We start from the raw sequence: 19,716 nt of genomic DNA on the forward strand, positions 1-19,716 counted from the left end.
AACATTGTCTTTCAGTATTCAAGCTGTTTAGAATTTTGCTGAGTTTCCTGGATGTGTAAGCTATTATCTTCCATCAACTGTAGAAAATACACACTTATTTATTCAAATATGCACTTTTCTTCCACCCTTCTACCATCTGGAATCTGAAGTAAACAAATTTAAAACCTGTAGATCTCTTCTCCCAGGTCTTAGATGTTCTGGTTCTTTTTTCATTCTGTCTTTTAGTTTGTGCAATTTTTATTGAGTAAATTATTATAATTAGAGTTACATGACTTATTTACTGTGAAGCCCATTCAATGATCTTATCATTATTCACATATTATTTCCCAGCACCAGAATTTTCATTTGATTCTAATATGTAATTCAAAAATACAAAAATGTACAAAATTAAAAGAAAAAATAAAAACAAAACAAAACATATAATCATTACATGAATTCACTAGTTTACAAAGTAATTTAATATTCCTAGTACCTGCCTGTGGATGAGTAGAAATATGAATAAAAATGATGACTTAAATCAGTTTTAAAAAGCAACTTACCTAGAGATTGAATCCCTTTTTGTTCAAGAAAGTCATGTAAAACATTTGTGTTAAGGTTTAATATTTGCCCCAATTCTGGTGTAAGTTTCCAGAAACCATCCTATGAAAATAATATAACAAATTTACATGTTATTGGAATGTTACCATATAAGAAGTTATGTATACGTAAAATAAGTTTCTATTTACTTCAATCCAGTTAGGACAGTTCTCAAATTTGTACTACCACAAAATCAAAGTTCTTCCTAGACTAACACCTGGTGGCATTCATATCATGTCTGGAATGAGCTTATGTGTAGAGAGTTTTTTCAAAAGGACCCTCTGTATCCTATACATCGCTGTCTTCTAGCAATGCTTTGAATCTATGCTTCCCAAATTTTTCTTTTTTTTTTTTTTGGTGCTTTGAAACCAAGTTTCACTGTGTAGTTCAAGCGAGCCTTGAACTAAAAGTGATCTTCCTGCCTCAGCCTCTTGAGGGCTAGGTTTATTGATGTCTGCCACCTTGTATGGTTTTCACACTTTTAAACAGCATGCTTCCCTTGTAAAATAATTTATTGAGATATAACTGACATACAAAGCTATAGACAGTTAATGTATACAACTTGATATGTTTGGAGAATTATTATTAACTATTAATACTATAAACTTATCTACACTTCCAAAACTTTCTTTATGCCCTCTTTTGTTGTAGTTTTATTTTTTTGTGGAAAAAGCATATATGACCTACCTCCTAAAAATGTTAAGTGGCACTGAGGATTGAAGCCAGGGGCTTCAAAATGAGTTACATCCTAAGTGTTTTTTATTTTGACACAGAGTCTTGCTAAATTGCAGGCTAGATTCAAACTTGTGATCTTTCTGCCTCAGCCTAAGGCAGGGGAGCTTATACATGCTAGGAAAGTGCTCTGCCATTAAACTATAAAGCCAGTCCTCTCTTAGTAAATTTTAAGTATAAAAGATTATAACGCTAATTGTAGGCCCCGTGCTGTACAGTCTTCTCCGACACGATTCCTTTTATTCAGTATTTAAAATATAACTTATAGCCTGAGATATGAAAATGTCAGTCTTTTTCTAAATATAAAATTATTATGTTGAGCATGCTCTTTTTTTTTTGTCGTTTTCCTTTTTACCGGTACCGGGGATCGAACTCACGACTGCCTGCTTGCAAGGCAGGCGCTTATGCCTCTGAGCTAAATCCCCAGCCACAGAGCATGCTCTTTTTATGATTTTGCTTTTATTTGTGTAACTTTTACATGTAGCACTATTATATAACAGAATATAAAACTACAGTACTGTACCATATAGTACAATTATCGAATAGTACAGTACTGTACAAACAAGGTGTAGTGTGTGGAAAAGAACACTGAGGCTCTATAAACATGTTGCACAGAACTGTATAAAGAAAAAGATGAGTTTTAAGTCCAAAGGGCAGGCTAGAAATCTAAACAGTGAACCTCAATTGTAAGTCCAAAAACATGTTAAACAAGTAGGTTATTAAATGACAAATTTAAAAATTTTTTTGGCTTTTTGAGAGAGTGTTGCTATCTCATGGTAGCAGTTCAGGTTGTCCTCGAACTCACCTTAACGTAATTCTCCTGTCTTAGCCTCCTGAGTGTTGGGACTACAGTCACGTCACCATTCCCATCTTTCAAACTTTTAAACAGATGATTCTTTCACAGAACACATTACTCAGCTATGACTGAGATGTGAGTGCTGAGATTACAGTTATGTGCCTCCACATTCTGAACATGTTCTTTAAAACTACTTTTCCTTTGCCCATGGTGCTCTGCCCTCCCATCCCATGTGTATCAGAATACAATAAATCTATTGTATCCATGAAGCTGACTAGAGTTAAGCAAAAATGAGACAAATACCTCAGTTTGTAGACTGAAGAGTGCAGCCCAGAACACTGATTTCCTCCCATGGGCATGAGGGACTGTGCCACTCTCATCTTGTAATGGAGAGTTTGAAGTGAAGTTACTTGTTACATCAAGATTTTTCTTCTGTTTATGAAACTTGTGTGTCACAATACTTGCTGGAGTTTCATTACTTTCTGTTCCAAATAACCCCCCTCTTATATTTTTCACTCTTGCTTTTGCGCTGCTGAAACATGGGGCCTTTGGCATGGTAGGTGAAGAACACACCAACCCCCCAATATAATCTTCATGATGCGGCACATCCAAAAGGTCTTCTTGGACAGAACCTGGTGCAGCTCTATCAAACTTATCTGACAGGAAAAATGCCTCTTCAAGAAGATCCTCTGTCAGACTGAAATGGGCACTTGAAGAGAACAGTGAACTCTGTTTAACACAGGAACTATGGGGACTACGTAGTCCATCGGACTCTATGTCTGCAGAGGCCCTGGGAGGCAGCGGTCTTTGAGGAGGGGGAAAGGCCAGCTTAGGGGAAAGGTCAGAAAAAAGGTTGTTTTCAGAGCCTGGATAAAATTTGCATTGACCAAATTGTGTCGAGGTCAATGAGCCTTTTAGGAAAGTACAATCATCATGCAGGGGAGGTGGCCCTGGAGGTGGCACAGGAGAACCAAAACCTGGAAGGACATTGGGAGTATGGAAGGAAAAAGAATGGATATCTTGGGCAGCCAGGGGTGTGGGTGTAAAAAAAGAGGAGGAAACAGCCTTTTGTTTTGGCCTGGTGGTATCTGAATGGGTTTTAAGTTCTTTTTGTTCTGATGAATCAATCTGAGTCAAACACAACAGGTTTTCTACATCTCTGTTTTGAAATTCCAGTGCAACTGGCTTTTCCACCGCTTGTAGACCTACGCACACCTCTTCAGTGTCTTTAGAAACTTCCAGCATAGATAACCTGAATTTTCCTGTATCCAGACTTTGAAGCTGCAGTTCTTCATTCCATCCAGGGGATGCTGAAAGAGGCTGAGAAGAAGGGAAACAGCGCAAAGTGAACAGCAAGCAGATACCCTTCCCAGGCTTGACTTTGTGAGAATTGATCAGGCGGTCAACCCAGAGGCTGCCTTCAGATCAGGACCTGCAGCATGGGCCCTGATGCTGAGCCACTGCTCAAGACAGTCAGGGTTACATAAGTAAAACCCCTTGACACATATCTATACAACCTGAGACCAGGGAGAGTATGAGCAGTCAACATACAGAAATATCTTTCTTTATTCTTAGAATCACAAAATTTCAAACACTCTTCATTTTACACATGAGAAAATAGAATCATGGAAGGGTCTTACCCAGGATTTTACAATGAGCAATATTCATAATGTGTAAATTGGCCCCCAAATAAGCTGACAACCTGAAATAAACTACTTCAGTGTCTTTTTTTTTTCTGTGACAAAGGGAATAAAACCCAGAGTCTCTCTTATATGGCCCCAGCCATACTCAGCGGTCATTGGAAGCCAGTGCCTGCCAGTAACCAGTTCAGTAGGAAGACAAGAGTCTGCCCTGCCAGGCACACACTCCAGCAGCCATTGGGAGACACTGCCCATGGGTAGCCAGCACAAGCTGGGAAAAAACTGCAGCCACCAGGACAGCCAAATAGTCACGCTCTGGAGAAACTAGCCAACACAAGAAGTACCTGGGATCCCACTACTCACTTGTTTAGAAGAACCCAAGAAAATGTCAAGATGAAGAAACAAAAGGCAGACCCTAGACTGTAACCCAAGCAAAGGAAGTCCAGGAGATGAAAACATGGAAGAGATTGGGAGTTGCACACCTGAAGTTTCTGAAGTTGATGGCATTGGAAGTAAAGAGACAACTTTATGAGGCTTTAAAAGAAATTAGAAAAGAAGTACTATCTAAGGTAAAAGAAGAAATGAAAATCATAATAAAGAATTGCTAACCGTCCCTAAGGAAGACATAGATAAAAAATAGGGGAGCATAGGAAAATGAGGGAAACCATGAACGAACATTATAAGAGAGATTTAGAATACATGAAATAGAACAAAGAGATATCCAGGAAATTAAAAACTCCATCAAAAGCTGCAAAAATCACTTAAAAGAAACTGAAGATAGACTTTCAGACCTTGAAGACAGGTGTGTAGTTTGTAATCATGAAAGGAAAAATCTCTTAAATAACAAGGAACCAGGAGATACCAATTCAATGACTGCAAGATGATGCAAAGCAAAATAATTTAAGAATAATAGGTGTCAGTGAAAAAGCTGGGGTCAACACAAATGATATTAAAATTTTATTTACAGAAATAATAGCAGAAAACTTTCCAAAATGGGAAAAGGACGCGATATACAGTTAAGAGAGGCATGTAGAACTCCAGATACCCATAAACCAAAATAAATCTACACCGGAGACATAAAAATCAAGATTCCAGAAATTCAACACAAAAACAGACTATTAAAACTTGTTAGAGAAAAGAAACAGATCACCTATAAAGGAAAATCCATCAGAATCACGACAGACGTCTCAACACAAACTATCAAGTAAGAAGAGCTTGCAGTGAAGTGTTTCAAGTCCTGAAAAAAAACACCTTCCAATTCAGACTGATGTACCCTGAAAAACTATCTTTCAAAACTAATGGAGAAATAAGATACTTCCATGACAAGGAACAACTGAAGGAATTCATGATCATCAAACCAATCCTATAGAGAGCGCTCAAGGATATTCTAGAGAGAGATTAAAAAGACCACAGTTCCAGAAACAGCAGCAGAGAGGGATCACCAAACGGGGCAAACAACTGAAAGGAGGGAAAAGTAGGCAGCCAATGGCAAACAGTAAGGCAGAGACAAGCCAGTGCATGTTGGCCATAACCATTAATGTAAATGGCCTCAATTTACCAATAAAAGAAATATTCCCAGAGTGTATCTATCTTCCCAGGAGACAAGATCGATCAATATACTTTATTCAAGAAATACATTTAACTCTAAAAAAATTCATAGACTAAAAGTCAAAGAAGAGAAAACAACACTCTATGTAACAGGGACTCATAAGAAAGTAGAGGTAGCTTGCACATCAAGTGCTGAATAGATAAGCTATGACATTTCTATACAATAGAAAGCTACTCAGCTATAAAGAAAGCTAACCTCAAGGCTCTTTTTAGGTAAACAAATGCAACTTGAGACCATGTTCACGAGTGAAATGGTTCAGAGTCACATGGGTGAACATAATGTTGTCTCTCTAGTATAAAAAAACTAAACAAGTTAGTGGGATTCAAAATGCACAACAGAAGTTGTGAAAGTGAAAAGGGAGGAGATGTCCAGAGGGGGAAGGCAGTGGCCATTGTTTTTTTGTTTTCTTTTTTTTTAAAATTTTATTTAAAAGAAAAAAGAGAAAAAACAAAACAAAACAAAGCAGTGCAAGGGTACAAGTAATACAGAACTACAAAAAAAAAAAAAAAAAAAAACACTAAGAAATCACCAGTTAATACATTACACATTATCATCTTAGAGATAGTTGCTCAAGTCACAGTACCAAAACGTACAAAGTGGACGTTCAAACAGTGAGACTGCAAAGAGTTGTGTTCAATGATCCAACCAAAAACATTAATATGGTCATCTATTTAACACCCCTAAACACACTTGTAGTTGTATCCTTTAGAGCACTTTTTTTCCTTCTCTTTTTTACAACACAATTTACACATTTTGGGTTTTATTACTCCTTAGTTCTTATTATTTTTTTTTTTGAAGAGAATAAAGTCAAATATGGCAAAACAAAGCTGTCAGTCAAAACCAAGGATAGACACAGCACATGATGTAAAAACAGAGTACAAGGTTATCAACAATGGTTACCATAATTCCTCTTGCTTCCTTAAAAAGAATTGTCTATCTCATTAGGTATTATAAAGTTGAACAAAACAGTAGAGAACAAGACCAATAAAACCTAAACCTTGTAAACATTACAAGACTTCCAAAGAACATAATAGGCAAACCAGAATGGGTATCATAGTGAATCTTATTGCTCTCAAAGTAGTTGCCTATACCCTCAAACTTGATACTATCATACAGAATGGAACAGAGTCTAATCAGTCAAAACAAGACAGTGGGAGTTTTACAGGACTTCAAATCAAGCTAACAGGAAATCAAAAAAGTTACTATAATATATCCTGCTAATTTTTAAAATTTTTCCCCTTAACTAAAAAAATCATAAAAAATAACTAAATAATTTTTAAATGAAAAAGGGAGAGATAAGATAAAAGAGGACATAACAACATAACAATACAGGTCAAAGCATGACAGTTACAGCAACCTAGTGCCTCACCACCAAATAACCCAACTTAATAGTAGTTACCATAGTGTCTTTTTCCTAGAAATATTTGAATATAACTTCATATACTATAGCTTCAAATATATCAAGTCAGTGTAAAACCACTGAGGTGGATGAAAGCATTGTAGGGTATTTAGAACCAGCTAACAGAAAACGAACAATGTTTTATATATTACCTCTTTGCCTATAACAATTTTTGTTTATACTATCACATATAATAAAATCCAGCAAGAAACATTATGAAAAAATTAATGGAGACAGAAGAGCCATAGTTTGGTGGGGCTTCAAAACAAGATGATAGTAAACCAACACTAGCTATTATGATGACTTATATTCTTCAAAATAGCTCTTCATTTCATCACAGGCAATAACATCAAGCAGCTCAGAATAAAGCCATTCCAATTAATAAGTGAAAACTTTATAAGGCTTCAAGGCCACATAATGGGGAATCATGATTACCACATACTTTTATATATTTGAATCATTACTTACATTAGGGAAACTATTTGATATTCACACATGCGAGATTAATTTATTTCACTTATGAGTATGGTCTCAAGCTGGGCCCATTTATTGATAAATATATCAATGTGATCCTTCTTTATAGCTGAGTAATACTCCATTGTATAGAAATACGACAGCTTTTTTTTTTTTATTTTTATTTTTATTTTTTTTGTCTTTTTCTTTTTTATTGGTACCGGGAATCGAACTCACGACTGCCTGCTTGCAAGGCAGGTACTTATGCCGCTGAGCTAAATCCCCAGCCCCACGACAGCTTTTTTATGCATTCCTCAGTTGATGGACACTTGGGTTGTTTCCAAGATCTGGCAATTACAAATTGTGCTGCTATAAACATAGGTGCACATATATCACTGTGGTATGATGCTTTCAGTTCTTCTGGGAATATGTCTAGAAGTGGAATAGCTGGAATAAATGGGACTTCCAATCCCAGCTTTTTGAGAACTCTCCAGACTGACCTCCACAAAGGTTGTACTAGTCTACACTCGCACCAACAGTGCAGGAGACTTCCTTTTTCCCCACAGCCTCTCCAGCATTTGTTGTTGTTGATTTTCTTGATCCTGGCAATTCTTTCAGGAGTGAGATGGTATCTCAGTGTGGTTTTTAATTTGTAGTTCTCTAATGACCAATGATGATGAACATTTTTTCATGTATTTATTTGCCATTTGTATTTCTTCATCTGAGAAGTGTGTATTCATCTCAGATGCCCATTTTTGGATTGGATCTTTGAATTTTGGGGGTCTGAGTTTTTTTTTTTTAATTCTTTATATGTTTTAGACTAAAATCCCTTGTCTGAGGGGGAGTTCACTGAAATCTTTTCCCAGTTTGTGGGTTTTCTTTTCACTATGCTGGAGATTTCTTTTGACATGCAGAAACTTTTTAATAATAGGTGGTCCCAGTTATTGATTCTGGGAAGTATTTCCCATGCAGTTCGAGTCCTGTTCATGAATTCTCTACCTACCCCTATGTCTTCAACGTTTCAACCCGATTTGTCTTTCAATAGATTTAGTGTTTCTGTTTTAATATTCAGATCTTTGATCCATTTAGATTTTAATTTAGTACATGGTGATAGGCATGAGTCTAGCTTTAGTTTTCAGCAAATGGAGAGCCAGTTTTTCCAACACCATTTATTAAAGAGACTGTCCTTCTTGCAGTGAACCTGCTTGGCTCCTGTATCAAAGATAAGGTGGTTGAGTGTGTTTGTAGTTGTGGTTGTATCTTCTAATCTCTTCGATTGATCTTCGGCTCTGTTTTGATTCTAGTACCATTTTGATTTTACTACTGTTGCTTTGTAGTATAACTTCAAGTCAGGGATTGTGATGCCTCCTGCCTTGCATTTGATGCTTAGAATTGCCTTTGCTATTCTAGGTCTCTTCTGGTTCCAGATGAATTTTAGGAGTGATTTCTCTAGATCTATAAGGTATGTTGATGGTATTTTTATTGGGATTGCATTGAATCTGTATAACAGTTTTGGGAGAATGGCCATTTTCACAATGTTTGTTCTTCTTATCCATGAGCAAGGGAAGTCTTTCCATTTTCTGAGATCATCTTCAATTTCTTTTTTCAGTGTATTATAATTTTCCCTACATAGATCTTTCACTGCTTTTGTAAGAGTAATTCCTAAATATTTCATTTTTGTGCTTGCTAGTGTGAAGAGTGTGGTTTCCCTTATTTCTCTCTCTGTGATTTTGTTGTTAGTGTATAGGAATGCTATTGATTTCTGAGTATTGATTTTGTATCCAGATACATTACTGAATTTATTATATCTAAGAGTCTTTCAATGGAGTTTAGGGGGTCTTCTATGTAGAATATCATGTCATCTGCAAACAATGATAATTTAACTTCTTCTTTTCCTATCTTTACCCCTTTTATTTCTCTCTCTTGTCTAATTGCTCTGGCTAGTACTTTCAGCATTATATAAAATAGGAGTGGTGATAAAGGACATCTTTTTCTTGTGCCTGATTTTAAAGTAAAGGCTTTCAGTTTTTGGCCATTTAGTATGATGCTGGCTGTTGGTTTGTCTTAAATGGCCTTTATTATATTGAGGTAAAGACTATCTATTCCAATTTTCTTTAAAGTTCTTATCATGGCCGGGAGAACATGGCGGACAGACAACAGCAACTACTGGAGGCTCTCTGAAAGGCTCGGCTCAGAGGCCAGGAATGATGTGGACTAAGGAGACATGAACCGGTAGAGATATGCTCTGCTGACTCAGGAACGAACTGGGCTGAGAGAAACCAACTTAGAATACAGTCCTGGCACTAAAATAGGAACAGAAAAGACTCGGTGTGGAGGCTCGACCCCGCGCCATTGGAAACCGGGATTTGGGTTTCCCGCCGCCCGGCAGCTGGCTGCCTCCACAGCGGCTCCGCAAGGAGAGACGCGCAGAAGCTCTGGGAACGGGAGTCGGCGAACGGAGTCGAAAACAGGACGGACAAGGAGGTGTACACGAAAACTGACTGGTGGCGAGGTGAGTGAAAGAAACTGACCCCCTACCACAGTTTGACTCCAGCGGAGGACTTTCTGGGCTCAGGCAGTCCTGTAAGAGCAGGGGGCGGTGGCGACTCCAGCCACACATTCCCCTCTCGGACGGGATTGGTGAAAAGTGCCTGGCCTGCGTGACGCTGCGGGCGGACTCAGTAGGCTGGCATAACCCAGATCTCAGAGCCTGATGGTGGCACGGAGGAGCGACTGACTCCCGCGTAGGCTGCCTCCTCCGCAACTCCCTGGTGCGCAGCGGTGGGCAGGAACACCTAGCCAGCGCAATTTGATCAGGCTGTGGCTGACAGGCAGGGAAGCCGGGCCTCCTATGTAAGCTTGCATTTTATAAGGAACAGAAAATATGGGGAAGGGAAGCAACAAGCAAGGCTCCTTGGCCCCCAATTCTGAGAAACAGGCAATAGAGGACACTGCACCAATATACATTAAGCGCCATATAGAGAGCCTCATAGACCAATTCAGGAATGAAGTTATCAACGACCTGAAGCTAGCAGTATGCAGAATAGTTAGAGAAATGCTAAGCACCACCCAGGAAAAAACAGATGGTGGAATGGAAGAACAGAAAAAGAGGGGAGAATTGCTTGATGGAGAAAACAGAGAAAGCATTGAGTACGTGAAGCAGGTTCAAAGGGACTATCAAGAAATTAAGAAGTCTATCCAAGACTGGCATAACAGCTTGAAAGAAACTAAGGACAGACTATCTGAGCTGGAGGGCAGACTTGTAATATGGGAGAATGAAATGAAAAACTTCTTAAAAATAACAAAGAAACAAACAGCAATAATACAAAGACAAGAAGATGATAAGAGGAGCCATAACTTAAGGATTAAGAACATAAAAGAAGAAGTAGGGACACAAACAAGTGAACTACAAAAGCTACTCACAGAAATAATCCAGGAGAATTTTCCTAATTTAGCAAAAGGTAAAGATACTCAGATGTACGAGGCATACAGGACCCCAGCCACCTACAACCCTAACAGAGAAACACCCAGGCATATAATAATAAAAATTCCAGAAATTCAATACAAGAACATAATATTAAAAGCTGTAAGAGACAAGAAACAGACCACTTACAAGGGAACACCCATCAGAATTACACCAGATTTCTCTGCACAAACCATCAAATCACGAAGAGCATGGGAGGAAATAATTCAAGCTTTGAAAGATAATAATCTCCAGCCAAGATTGAGATATCCTGCACAACTGTCCCTGGAAATTGATGGAAAAACGAGGTGCTTCCAGGATAAAGAGGAACTGGGGGAATTTGCGACCACCAATTCAAACCTACAGAAAGTATTGCAGGATATTCTAAAAAAAGAAAAATACAAAGAACCCAGAAATAGTGGCGGGGAGGCCACAACGAATGGAGCAGAGAACAAAATGAAGAAGACAAACTGACAGCTACTGACAGAAAAAGAGCTCAACAGAAATGAGACAGAGAAGATTGGATGATAGGAACAGCTATTTTGGAGAAAATGACATCTTAATAGGTAATACTGATTTAGTACCATCTTGTTTTGAAGTCTCATCTAGCTTTTGTTCTTCTGTCTCCAATGGTCTAAACAGGTTGTATCTTATTGGATTTTATTATGTACGATAGTATAAGCAAAAACCTTTTAAAGACAAGGAGAATATACAGAAACCATTGTTCATTTTCTGTTAGTTCTAAATACTCTATAATGCTGTCATTCACTTAAATGGTTTTACATTGTTTTGATATACTTAATGCTACAGTATACGAAGTTGTACTCAAGGACTTCAAGGAAAGAGTCTATATGGTAACTACTTTTGGGTCAGAATTATCTGGTGGTGAAACACTGTTCTGCTTAAATGGTTATGTTTTGATCTGCCCTGTTTTGCTGTTATGCCCTCTTTTTTCTCAATCTCCACTCCATTATTTACTTTTTTATTTTTATCCTTTTAATTAAAGGGAAAAAAATAGCAGGATATAATACAGTAACCCACTTTGACTTTCTATTATCTCGATTTGAAGCCCTGTATTACTCTCACCATCTTGTTTTTGACTGAGGTTCCTCTATTCTGTTTTGCTGGATAGTATCAGGTTCAAAAGTTTAGGCATCAGCTGAGAAGATAATGAGATTCATTATAATGCCCATTCTCGTTGACTTTTATCTACTTTTGAAGACCTACAATGTCTCCAATGTTTTGGTTTTGTCGGTTTTGTTCTTTACTGTTTTGTTCAATTGTATTACAACTAATGATATAGGCAATTCTATTAGAGATAGCAGGAGGCATTATGGTAACCATTGTTGATCACCTTGTATTATGTTTTTATATTATCTATTATGTCCACCCTTTTGACTTAACCGATTCTGTTCTGTTATGTCACATTTGGTTTTACTCTCTTCCAAAAAAGCAGTACGAACCGTGGGAGCAATGAAACCCAAAATGTGTAATAGTCATTGTACAAAAGAGAGGAAAAGAAAGTACTCTAAACTATATAACTGCATGTATATTTAAGTGTATAAGATAGAAAATGATATCACAGAGTTTTATTGGATCATTGAACAGAACTGTTTGCAGTATCATTGTTGGAATGTCCACTCTACAAGCTTTAATTTTGTGACTTGAACAATTATTTCTAAGATGGCAATATGTAATCCATTAACTAGTGATTTCCTACTGCGCATTTTTTTCTTCTGTAAATCTGTATAACTTGTACCCCTTCACTGTTTTTTTTCTCTTTTCTCCTTAAATAACAAAAAATGAAAAAAAAAATAAAAGTTCTTATCATGAATGAATGCTGGACCTTATCGAAGGATTTTCTGCATCTATAGAAATGATAATGTGATTCGGACTTTTGAATTTATTGATATGGTGGATTACATTTATTGATTTATATATGTTGAACCATCCCTGCATTCCTGGGATGAATCCCACTTGGTCATGGTGTATAGTCTTCTTGATGATTTTCTGCATCCTATTTGCCAATATTGTACTGAGGATTTTTGCATCTGTGTTCATTAGGGAGATTGGTCTATAGTTCTCTTTTTCAGTTGGGTCTTTCAAAGGTTTTAGTACGAGAGTAATATTTGCTTCCAGGAATGACTTAGGAAGGATTGCTTCCCTTTCAATTTCATTGAATAGTTTGAGGAGTGTCGGCATTAAGTCTTCTTTGTATTTCTTGTAGAATTCTGCAGTGAATCCATCTGGGCCTGGGCTCTTCTTTGTAAGTAAGGACTTAATTACATTTTCAATTTTATTAACAGAGATTGGGTTATTCAGCAGTTTTACATCCTCTTGATCTAGCTTTGTTACTTCATGTTTCTAGGAATCTATTTCTTCTGTGTTATCAAACCTTTGAGAGTAGAGGTTTTCGAAATAGGTGTTGATGATCTTCTGTATTTCTGTAGATTCTATAGTGATTTCACCTTTTTCATTTCTTATTGCATGAATTTGAGCTTTTTATTCCCTTTTTTTAATAAGGTTGGCAAGGGGCTTATAGATTTTATTTATTCTTTCAAAGAACCAACTCTTTGATTCATTGGATTCTTTTCTTAGTCTCTATTGCACTGATTTCTGCTCTGATTTTCATAATTTTCTCTCCTCTTTTGGCTTTGGGCTTGACTTGCTCTTCTTTTTCTAGCTGTTTAAGGTGTAGCATCAGGTTATTTATTTGTATTTGTTCCGTTTTTCTGATGTGGGAACTCAGTGGAATAAATTTTCCTCTGAGGATGGCTTTCATTGCACCCCATAGATTCCGGTGAGTTGTATTTGTGTTTTCATTTTCTTGTAGGTATTATTTAATTTCTTCTTTAATTTCCTCTGTGACCCACTGATTACTGAAGAGTGTGTTATTCAGTTTCCATGTGTTTGTTGGATTTTTCCAGTATCTTTTATCATTGAATTCTGATTTCAAAGCGCTATGGTCTGATAACATGCACGGGATGATTTCAACTCTTTTGCATTTGTTTAAATATGTTCTGTGAGCTAATATATGGTCTATTTTAGATAATGACCCATGTACTGCTGAGAAGAATGTGTATTCTGATGCTCCTGGGTGGGACATTCTGTGTATGTGTATCAAGTCATTTGTTCACAGGTGTGATTCAGGTCTGTTATTCCTTTGCTCATTTTCTGTCTGATTGATCTGTCCCTTGGTGTCAAAGGTGTGTTAAGGTCTCCTGTTACAACTGTGTTACTGATAATTTGAGTTTTCATTTCTGTTAATAGTTGTTTTATATAACTGGGTGCTCTGGAGTTTGGTGCATATATATTTAAGATAAGTTATCTCTTCCTCTTAGAGTTTTCCCCTAATGAGTATGTAGGGACCTTCTTTGTCCTTTATGAACATTGTTGGTTTAAAGTTCACATTGTCTGCAAACAGAATGGCTACTCCTGCTTTTTTTTGGATTCCTGTTGCGTGAAGTATTGTTTTCCATCCTTTGACTTTCAGTCTGTGAGTATCCTTTTGGGTTAGATGGGTTTCCTGTAAACAGCATATGGTTGGGTTTTGTTTCTTGATTCATTCTGCTAGTCTGTTTCTTTTGATTGGTGCATTGAGACCATTTGCATTAATGGTTATAACTGTTATATGCTGGTTCATTGTTGACATGTTATCTCTCTGCTGTTGCATCTTTATCTTTCTGTTCTGCTTAACTATCTGCTTTGCTTAGTGGTTTTTTTCTTTGTGTATCTAACCTGTCTCTCAATATTTTTGGCAGGGTTGGCTTGGTGTTCATGAAGTTCTTCAGCTGTTCTTTGTCATGGAAGTATCGTATTTCACCATCGATTTTGAATGATAGTTTTGCAGAGTACATCAGTCTGGGTTGGAAATCATTTTGCTTTAGGATGTGGAATACTTCACTCCATGCTCTTCTTGACTGCATTGTTTGTGCTGAGATGTCTGCTGTGATCCTGAAAGGTTTCCCTTTATAAGTGATCTGTCTTTTCTCTCTGACAGCTTTTAATAATCTATTCTTGTGTTGGATTTCTGGGATGGTGATTATTATATGTCTGCGTGTAGTTTTATTTTGATTATGACTATTCGGAGTTCTATAGGCTTCACTGAACCTGATGTCAGTTTCTGATCTCATGCTTGGGAAATTTTCAGCTCTTAGTTGTCTTAATATCCTCTTGACATCCTTTACGTTGTCCCCTTCTTTTTCTTTAATTCCTATCAATCTTATGTTTTTCTTTGCATCATCTTGCAGTTGTTAAATTGTTATTTTGTGATTCCTTGTTACTTTTAAAAGATCTTTCCTTTCCTGTTCACTAGTTGCAATCCTGTCTTCAAGGTCTGAAATTCTATCTTTACTTTCATTGAGGCGGTTTTTACAACTTTCAGTGGAGTTTTTTATTTCCTGTATATCTCTGTGCATGTGCTTTATGTATTCTGTTTGTTTCTTATATTGCTCATCCTGGCATTCTATCTTTTTATTTCCTTCAATTTTTAAACAGTGTTTTCTTTAGATATATTCAGAATCTCTTTCATTTCTTTTATCATTTCTTGTTTTACCTGGGAGATTATTTCGAGTTTGAATTCCTGTAAAGCTTCCTGTAGTAGCTTGTTTATTTTAGTAGCTATTATGACCAATATTCAAGGTGTATGGCATATATTTGCTTCTATATACATCACTCCTAGGGTTTCTTGAGATGGGCTGGAGATTTGAGGTTGTAATTTGGTCTTTTGTTTTGTCATTTTTCTATATTTCTGTGTTTCAATTGTTATTTGAAATCTTCCTCAGGGTCTGTTGGAAACCCACTTCTATGTTTGCAGCTCCTGGAACTCTGGCACCGAGTTCCCCCAGGCCGCTGGGCCTCTAGAACCAGTGGCCTTCTTCTGCCTGTTTAGAACTCCGTAGTTCCAGATAAGCTGGGCTCCAGGGACAGTGTGCACCCCCCTACTTGCTGGAAACTCCACAGTTCTCCGCGTACAGCTGGAATGGGGAGGTGGATCTAGGCATCTGGGGCCCACTTAGCCACTTCACTGCACCCAGAAGACTCAAGGGTCCCGAACAGTCTGGGCTTGGGGCAGTGTGCACTGGGCACTTACCACAGGCCACAGGGCCTCTGGAACTGGTGATGCTCGCCTGCTTGCTAAGATATCCACAGTCCTCCAGGCACATCGGGAGGCAGATGCAGGTGCCCCAGATCCGCCCAGCCCTTACTCTGCACCCAGATGGTGCGAGAGTCCCAAATAGGCTGGGCTCCAGGGATAGTGTGCGCCCGCCTGCTTGCTGGAAACTCCACAATTCTCCAAGTGCAGCCGGAATGGGGAGGCGGATGTAGATGCCTCAGACCCACTTAGCCACTTCACTGCACCTGGAAGCCTGGAGGGTCCCGAACAGTCTGGCTATTGTTAATCTATATTTTGTTTTGAAATCCTGTACTGTTTTCATTTCTGTTTAGCTTGGTTTTGTTTGATGTTTTCATATTTGATGACATGAATGTATTACAGTAGCCATTACTGGTTTCCTATTATCTTGTTTTAAGCCTTGTAGTGCTGTTTTCTTTTGATTTTACTCTATTTTAGTTTGATTTTAGTATGTCTGATGGCATAAGCAGCTACTTTGAAGATAAGAAGATATATTATGGTAGTTACTGTTGTACTTCTAATCTCTTGAAGTCTCTTGTATTGCTTTTCTTTTGTTTTGATTCCATTGTTTTGATTTTATTATGCTGGATGATATGGGCAGTTATTTTAAAGATAACAAGAGGCCTAAGGGATATAACTGCATGTATGTCTGAGTTTGTAAGATGGAAAACCATATTACTGAGATTTTGTTGGATCATTGAATGGAACTCTCTGCAATCTCACTGTATGAATGTCCACTTTATATGCTTTAATTTTTAATTTGGACAACTGTTTCTAGGATGATGGTGTGTGACCTATTAACTAGTGATTTCTTAATGTATAATTTTTTTCTTGAAATCCTGTATTATTTGTACCCTTTTACTGCTTTTTAAAAATTTCCTATCTTTTTTATCTTTAAATAAAAAAAAAAGAAAGTGAAAAAAAAAGATAACAAGAGGCATTTTGGTAGCCATTACTGATTTCCTTTTATCTTGTTTAAAGCCTTGTATCACTTTCATTGTTTTGTTTTGACTGTTCTACTTTGTTTGATTTTATTATATCTAATGGTATAAATAGCCACTTTGAAGATAATGATGTATTATAGTAGCCACTGTTATATTCCTATTGTCTTGTTTTGAAGTCCTATATTGCTTTCATTGTTTTGTTTTGATTAGTTTTATTCTGCTGTTTTGTTTTGATTTTATTGTACATGATGGTATGGGAAGTTTTTCTGAAGACAGTAAGAGGCATCATGGTAGCCATTGTTGGTTTCCTTTTATCTTGTTTTGAAGTCTTGTATCACATTCATTGTTTTGTTTTCATTGTCTATTCTGTTTTATTTCTTTCAATTTTATTGTCTTCAAAATGAAAAAAAAAAAGCAAGGCATTATGGTAGCCATTGTTATTTCCCATTATCTTGTTTTGAAATCCTGTATTGCTTATACTGTTTTGTTCTAATTAGATTTATTGTTTTATTTTGCTTGATTTTATTCTCTACAAAATAAAAAGAAACAAATAAAAATATGAAAAAATAGCTGTGTAGAGACTGGTATGTACCTCAGTGGAAAAGTGCATGCCTATTATGTGCTAAGGCTCCGGGTCTAATCCCCTATGTTCACATACATCCCATGCGTGCACACACATACCTGCATGACACAGCTGGGTTGTGGTAGCATGTGCCTGTAACCCCAGCACTCAGGAGAGGCTGATGTAGGAAGATTCTGATGAATTCAAGGCCAGCCTGAACTATATAGTAAGACCCTATGTCAAGGAAAAAAAAAACTACATATCGAAAAGATAGAAATATTAAAATAGAAATGGTAAACTGGGAAACAAATTTATTTTTCCCTTTAAATTTACAACTTGTAAGTGTGTGGTCAGAACTGTGATAGCTTGCTGCCACCAGTGACTCAGTCTTGCATCAGTTCTCTATCGTTCTTCCCAGGATCTAACCTTTGTCCAGCATTTCTACAATCTGGCTGGCATTTCTGAATTGATCCCAGGCACCAGGTGCTGACCATTAGAGCTGACCCAACATGGGATATTCTGTTCTCAAGATAAGCAAATATTGTCACAAAAAGTTCACCATCTCTTGTTGGTGCTGCACCTGAATACTCCCAGGAGATACTACTTTTTGCCACAGCCCTTAACTTGGTTCTCTGGTAAATATGCCCAGCTTACCCAAAGACTTGGCATGGGTCCTGAGACTGTAGTTTGCTTCCAACTGTTTCTTACAACTGTCTAGGGCCTTGCGTTTATGTGGGATGAGTTTCCCAACCAGAGTTTGATGACCAACCAGAGTTTGATGACATTGCTCCAACATGGTCAAGTGGTGAACAGTACCATGGAGTCACTGCACTCAAGTGGTTGCTACTTATGGCACACAGTTTTTCAAATAACTGATTTGAAAATTTAGCTCAGAAGCTATTTGTATAAAATAGCAGAGGCCTCTCACCTTGCTTTTCCCATCATGGTGCTGAGATGAAACACACAGCTACACATCATCCCACTCCCTTGCTTCCAACCTATTTTTGTGACACAGAGGGGCACATGAGGGATACACTATTTCTAGCCTGTGCTGCTCGCAGCAGTGTTGAGCATCAGCACTGAGAGTTCTAACAAAACAGATGCTGAGTGCCAAAGAGGGGTTCATCTAATCAACCTGAGGTCCAGGATCTGCAGCACAATCTTTGCACTCTTTTTTCACTGCTCCTATCACTGAACTTGGCTGAAGTAACTGCAGATGGAATTCTGCACATGTCACACTTTGTTCAGTGAAATGGATGCTGAGGAAACAGCCTTAATATTTTTGCTAAATTAGATCTCCATTGAGAAAATTTATTGTTAAAATCAAGATAAACTCAAACTGATAATATTTTTCATCTGACATATTTTGTATTGGAAGTGCTAAGATCTGACGAATTTGTAACATTAGCATGCTGTGTTTTTGATTTGTTTTGGGTTTTTTTTGGTGGTACTTGGACTGAATCCTGACCCTTCATAAAGATCCCTAATCCTTTTTAAAATTTTTAATTTTGAGACAGGGTCTTGCTAAACTGCCAAGTTGTACAGGTTGAGTTCAAATTTGCAATTCTCCTGCCTCAGCTCCCAGAATGCTGAAATTACAAATGTTTACCACTATGCCCAGTTGCTAACTTTTATTTAAATCAGATTTCTCAATTTCTATCAGGTTTTTGGTCATAAGGGCCTCAGGGTAATGTACTATAAATTTTAAGAAGTATTAGTAATGAGTTGTGACTATGTATTTAGACAGGATTTCTATCATTAATCTCATATTACCTCTTATATTACCTAACAACTAGTTTCCTAGACAACACTTTATTTACCCCTAAATGAAGCAAACCAGTTGGCTTTTTGGGGATTTTGCAGGGGACTGTACTGCCTGATTTATACGAGGTGACTTAGTAATGCAACAGCATTTTACAAACATGTGAGTATTTTCCACCACCAAGGAGAATCTCCATGGACAGGCAGTGACGAGGCAGTTTCAGCAGAGTAGCCACATCACCACAGCACTCTGAGAACCACGCAGCATCAGCACAGTCCCACATCACACTTGCTGCTTCAGTCCACGACAGGCCATATCTACACCAAGGGTGACTTAAGAGTAAAACAGACCTGGAAAATTCCCACTGCTTAGTGACTGTAGCTGTCAGATGCCACAGTACAAAGCATTACCAATGTGTCTGTGGTGATGCTGCTAGTTGTATAAAAGTACAGCATGTGCTAGGTGGAATGGAACGTGTAAACCCAGCACTCTGCAAGGCTGGGGGAGAAAGATAAATTCAAACTCAGACTGGGCAATTTAGTAAAACTGTGTTCAACCATAAAAAGACATGTGGAATTGTAGTTCAGTGTGAAGACCCTGGTTTCAATCCCCAGTAAAATCAATAGGTCCATCAAGCAATACAATT

At 37.6% G+C, this 19,716-nt stretch overlaps 1 protein-coding gene across 8 annotated transcripts in view; it reads right to left on the bottom strand.

Annotated features, from left to right (window-relative positions):
* The window catches only part of Parp4 (poly(ADP-ribose) polymerase family member 4), a 133,177-nt gene that overhangs the window by 19,635 nt on the left and 93,826 nt on the right, over positions 1 to 19,716 (bottom strand). For all 8 annotated transcript variants that reach the window (XR_001199995.3, XR_001199996.3, XR_010050592.1 and 5 more), the window contains 2 exons: positions 2,408 to 3,424; positions 540 to 639 (listed from right to left, as the gene is read on the bottom strand). Coding sequence is in view for 3 of the 8 variants with exons in the window: in XM_063258430.1 (XP_063114500.1) it covers positions 540 to 639; positions 2,408 to 3,424 (1,117 nt within the window). In the remaining 5 variants the exon portion in view is untranslated. The remainder of the gene's footprint in view (positions 1 to 539; positions 640 to 2,407; positions 3,425 to 19,716) is intronic.

This window comes from Cavia porcellus, unplaced genomic scaffold (genome assembly GCF_034190915.1).
Source record: "Cavia porcellus strain 051 isolate PalLab524CR breed Dunkin Hartley unplaced genomic scaffold, mCavPor4.1 scaffold_11, whole genome shotgun sequence".
NCBI lineage: Eukaryota > Metazoa > Chordata > Mammalia > Rodentia > Caviidae > Cavia > Cavia porcellus.